The sequence below is a fragment of the Morus notabilis genome, unplaced genomic scaffold (genome assembly GCF_000414095.1).
Source record: "Morus notabilis unplaced genomic scaffold, ASM41409v2 Scaffold269, whole genome shotgun sequence".
Lineage (NCBI taxonomy): Eukaryota > Viridiplantae > Streptophyta > Magnoliopsida > Rosales > Moraceae > Morus > Morus notabilis.
In genome coordinates, this window is record NW_010363284.1 from 398186 (window position 1) to 402666 (window position 4481).

At 35.6% G+C, this 4481-nt stretch overlaps 1 protein-coding gene across 1 annotated transcript; it reads left to right on the forward strand.

The window, feature by feature from the left end:
- Positions 1 to 1537: 1537 nt before the first annotated feature.
- On the forward strand, positions 1538 to 2589 carry LOC21404248. The gene has a single exon (XM_010103853.2). It carries the CDS (start codon positions 1639 to 1641, stop codon positions 2515 to 2517), a length of 879 nt encoding a protein of 292 aa, XP_010102155.1. The 5' UTR covers positions 1538 to 1638; the 3' UTR covers positions 2518 to 2589.
- Positions 2590 to 4481: the final 1892 nt, after the last annotated feature.

Genomic DNA, 4481 nt, shown 5'->3' on the forward strand with positions numbered 1-4481 from the left:
ATATATATTATATTGTAATTATATATATTATAGTATAGTATAATATAATATAGTCGTAATTTTTAACTATCCACAGTAATTCAACCTTATAATTTATCAAACGCTATTACACATATTTTAGAACCAACGCAACTATTATAATTATAGTTTATCAAACACTCACCTACTTTTTGTAACAGCCGCTTCTTCCTTCAGCATAACTAAAAGTCATTTTTTTAAAATCTACAGCACTACTAAATTAAACCATAGTCTCTATCCTTACCGAGCCATCGTACGGTTGTTGATCGTTAAAGCATTTTTTACTACAAGGTTTTTATTTTTAGGATGATCTATGTTGCCATCGCCTGATATCTCCGCCAAAAAAATTGCTAATTAGTCCCATTCATCAGCTAGAGATCGTATCTGCAGGTTGATAAACCGTAACAACATTAATTGGAGAGATCAATGAGACAATTACCTCCAAATTGAGACCTGAATTGACAATTAATGACTCGGTCACTACTATTTCCGATTTCATCCAGTGTTTCTGCCTCACTAGAATTATATATATATATGAATCAACATGACTGAGAATTAATACTGTTGTTAGTAATTAAGTTCATCTCAAGTCTATCACTCTCTAGACGGAATTCTCTGCTCTTCAGGAACCACCTCTCGGTGTCCAACCATATCATCCTTATTCATCTACAATTGCTCTTGATATCAAAGTTTTGCTCACGTTTATGGGAAAGACATTAAAAAAAATTACAATTTTTCACAAGATGTCCAAAAGCATAATACTGCAATTCATCACCTCGACTTATAGTGAGTAACGCACTCATGTGAGAGATCAATAACCAACAGTCATTTCAAGCAAAAACAAAAACAAAAAAAAAAAAGCATGAAAAATTAAATAATGAAGCAACCGTAAATTTTTGGGAAGGAATGATTAATTAGTGCATGCACATGTGGTTATCATCACATTTAATAATTCTTTTTAATTTTTACCTCAATATCAAGGACATGACCTAAATTATGATACAATTCACAAATTAGGCTCCAATTTTGAAGCCCCTTTTAACCTCTCATCCTCAATCTCCACCAAACAGCTAGAGAATTAATTATGAGCCATGAGACAAACATATTATAGTATCACATATATAATACTCTCAAGAAAAACATTAAAGGACACCATTGGTGTTAACCACAACCATCTAATAGAAGACAGATTCAACTTATGGGCTTCATACTGCGAGATTCACCTTCTATTAGATGGTAGTGCTTAGCACCACCGGTGCCGTATAGCATTACTCTACTCTCAACCATCATCTAATAGAAGATGAATCCAATTTATGGGCTCCATAATGCCAGATTCACCTTCTATTAAATGGTAGTGCTTAATACCACCGGTACCGTATAACATTGTTCTACTCTTAATAATACAAATCAACGTGGGCATATGCAAAACCTAGTTGTAAAGCTTGTGTGGACCTTACCTCCCTAAATAGAAAAACCTACTCATCATATTTACAAATTATTTCAGCTTTCAAACCAAACATTATACACTCATTTGACCTTAAATATTTTTCTCTCCTATAATACCAATCACTACTCACACTCTCCACGTCTCTTCCTGTACATTATTGGACCTTTCATTCCATGGGGGACCAACGTCACAGTGGTACCCTTTCCCAACCCCTCATACCCATCCTTACCACCGTCGTCGATTCCCCGAACGACGACAGTGAATATAAGTACCATGAAAAAACCAAACACATCGTCAGTTCCATGTCATCAAACAGCGGAATCGCTTTCCGGCTAGTTTTTGTCTTGTTCATTGCCACTCTCTCGATCTGGGCAAGCTATGAATCCTCCAAGGGTTTCGACATATCCATCGTCAACCAATTATCTCGCGACTCACCGGCCGGTAAGCGCTTCGATCTCTTCTACGTCTCCGACGACAAAGCCACTCGTGTGGTTCTCAACGCAAGCAAATTCGTCGAAGACCTTCTCTACGATGAAAGTTCTCCGAAGAAGCCAGTGAGCCACGTCACCCTCCGGCTCTCCAACAATAAATTTTCCGGCGAAGTCGACGTGTCTCCCTCGGGCGAAGACCCACACGGGTTCGTTATTGATATAAGTCCTCAGGTGATGGAGGCGCCCGACGTGGACAACGCGATGACGTCGGCTGTCCTACGTGGCATGGCTCGGGTGTGGCTCTGGGACGGCGAGTCAACCGTTCCGCCGGGGGTTTTATCGGGTGTGGTTGAGTACATAGCAACGGCGGCTGGGTTGGGGCACCGCGGCGGCGCAGAGGTTCCGGCGATCAGATGCGGTCAAGACCATGGTTGGTACAAGGAGGAGGACCCTAGATCAATGGCACGGCTGTTGGGTTACTGTGAAGAGAGAGACAAGGGGTTCATCCGACGATTGAATGGAGCGATGAGGGGTCGATGGCACGATTGGACGGTCGACGATGCGCTGAGGAAACCGGCGGAGCAGTGTTTGTGTGTACCGGTTGATTACGTAATTTCCTGATGAAAAATATTGGAGGTACTCTCAGGGCTTGTTCTTTTGAGTGAAAAACTCAAAAAAATATAACTCGAGTTATAATTTTATTTGAGTTCATGTTCTTTTAAGTTTAAACTTGAGTTTAAACTCGAATTTAAACTCGAGTTTAGGACTAAAACTCAAGTTTAAATTTTCCCTTCAACTCGAGTTCAGAAACTCGAACTCAAATTAATAAACAGTATTTTTTCTATTATTAAAAATGCTATAACTTTTTCATTTTAATTTTGATTGAGATGATTTTTTTTTCTATGCGTTGACAACGAAAAGACGAATAAAATCTGACCCATATACCCTATTAAAATTTTTCATTAGCATTGAGTTTTTATTAAAATATTATCTAAATACAAATTCAAGTTTTGATTCACTCAAACACAAACTCAAAAAGATTTTTATCACAAACTATAACTCAAATGTACACAACTAAATACAAACTCAAGTTACAAGTTCAACTCAAGTTATAACTCAAATTCAATTTAAAAATTATACTCAAATTAAACTCCAAAAGAACAAACTCTTATTACGTAAACATTGAAGTGTGGTCCATCAAAATATTTCATAACAGAGATCTACTTTTTATTCGTATGTGTATGCAATTATTGCTGCCTCTGCCTTTCTCCTGTTCTAATTTACCACAAATTTGATCGGATTCAGTTAAAGGTAAATTCAGGAAAGTTTTAAGCTGGCATACGTTATTTGGTTTGATTCTGATCAAAGAATTGCATCATGGGAAACCATAATCCACATGTGTATGGATGGGATTGATTGGTCATCCACATGGTGGTGAACATGGCCAATTGGGTCATAAGAAGACAAAATAACTTGAATTTGTTTATTTTGTAGTTTTTGCCGTTGTCATTATTGTTATATTTTAATAAATTATGATATGATGAGACAAGGACGTTGTCGGGGGTCCTTTTGACAATTTGGATTTGTAAAATTGTTTTGTTAATAAAATTTTAAGCTGCGCGGTGCATTCGTTTATTCCAAAACTAAAATATTTTTTACCATACTAATTTTTTTTTTCCCCTTTTTGTAGGCATCTTACAACCAGCTCGTTGTATTCTAGATAATCATGCAGTGACATTTTTTTTTTTTATAAATTATGTAGTCAATTGTCATCACAGAAGAAATTAAAAGCCGTTTCTAAAAATAAAAAATAAAAAAAATAAAACAAAGAAATAGAGAAAGAAAAAGAAATTTAAAGGACGCGTTTGGAACTCGTTCTAAAATGATTTTATTTTTTATATGCAAATGAAAATGAAAACGTTTTCAATTTCAGACAGAAACTCTTTTTACAAATGCGTTTGGTAGTTTTATTAAGAGAATATTTTCAGTATAAAAAGCTCATGAATGTCTTTTTCTCTCTCTCTTTGAGAGAAGAGAAAATGAAAACAAAAAAATAAAAAAAAACGATTAAAAGTCATTTTTCATTTATCTCTCATTTTACACTAAACCAAAATTCGTTTTCATTTCCATTTTTTGTCTTTATTACGCCAAACGTCGTTTTAAAAATATTTTCATTTTTTCTTTTTCAAAAATCGTGAAAAATAAAAACGGGATCAATTCTAAACACGACCTTAAGGGTTCTATGTTTTTTGTATGATGTCAATCCTTTCATGGGTCCCACTGTCCAGGCCCAAACCCAATTTTGGTTTCGTGGCTGTCCAAATCACGCTATTTAAGGGCTCGTTTGGTTCGTTAATTCGAATTTTAAATTCAAATTGAGATGTGATTTTAAGTGAGAGTTTTTTACTCTAACAAAAAAGTTAGATGTGACTAAACCTGAGAGCTTTTTACTGTAGTAAAACTCAAATTTTAAACTCAAATCGGTCAGTCGTGAAGTGCCGACCCCGTTCATTTCACTGATTCGAGTTTAGAATTCGAGTTTTGTTATAGTAAAAAGCTCTCAGAAACAGTCACATATAATTTTT

Coding starts and splice junctions, on each gene's coding strand:
- LOC21404248 (XM_010103853.2), top strand. CDS start 1,639: ATGGGGGACCAACGTCACAGTGGTACCCTTTCCCAACCCCTCATACCC.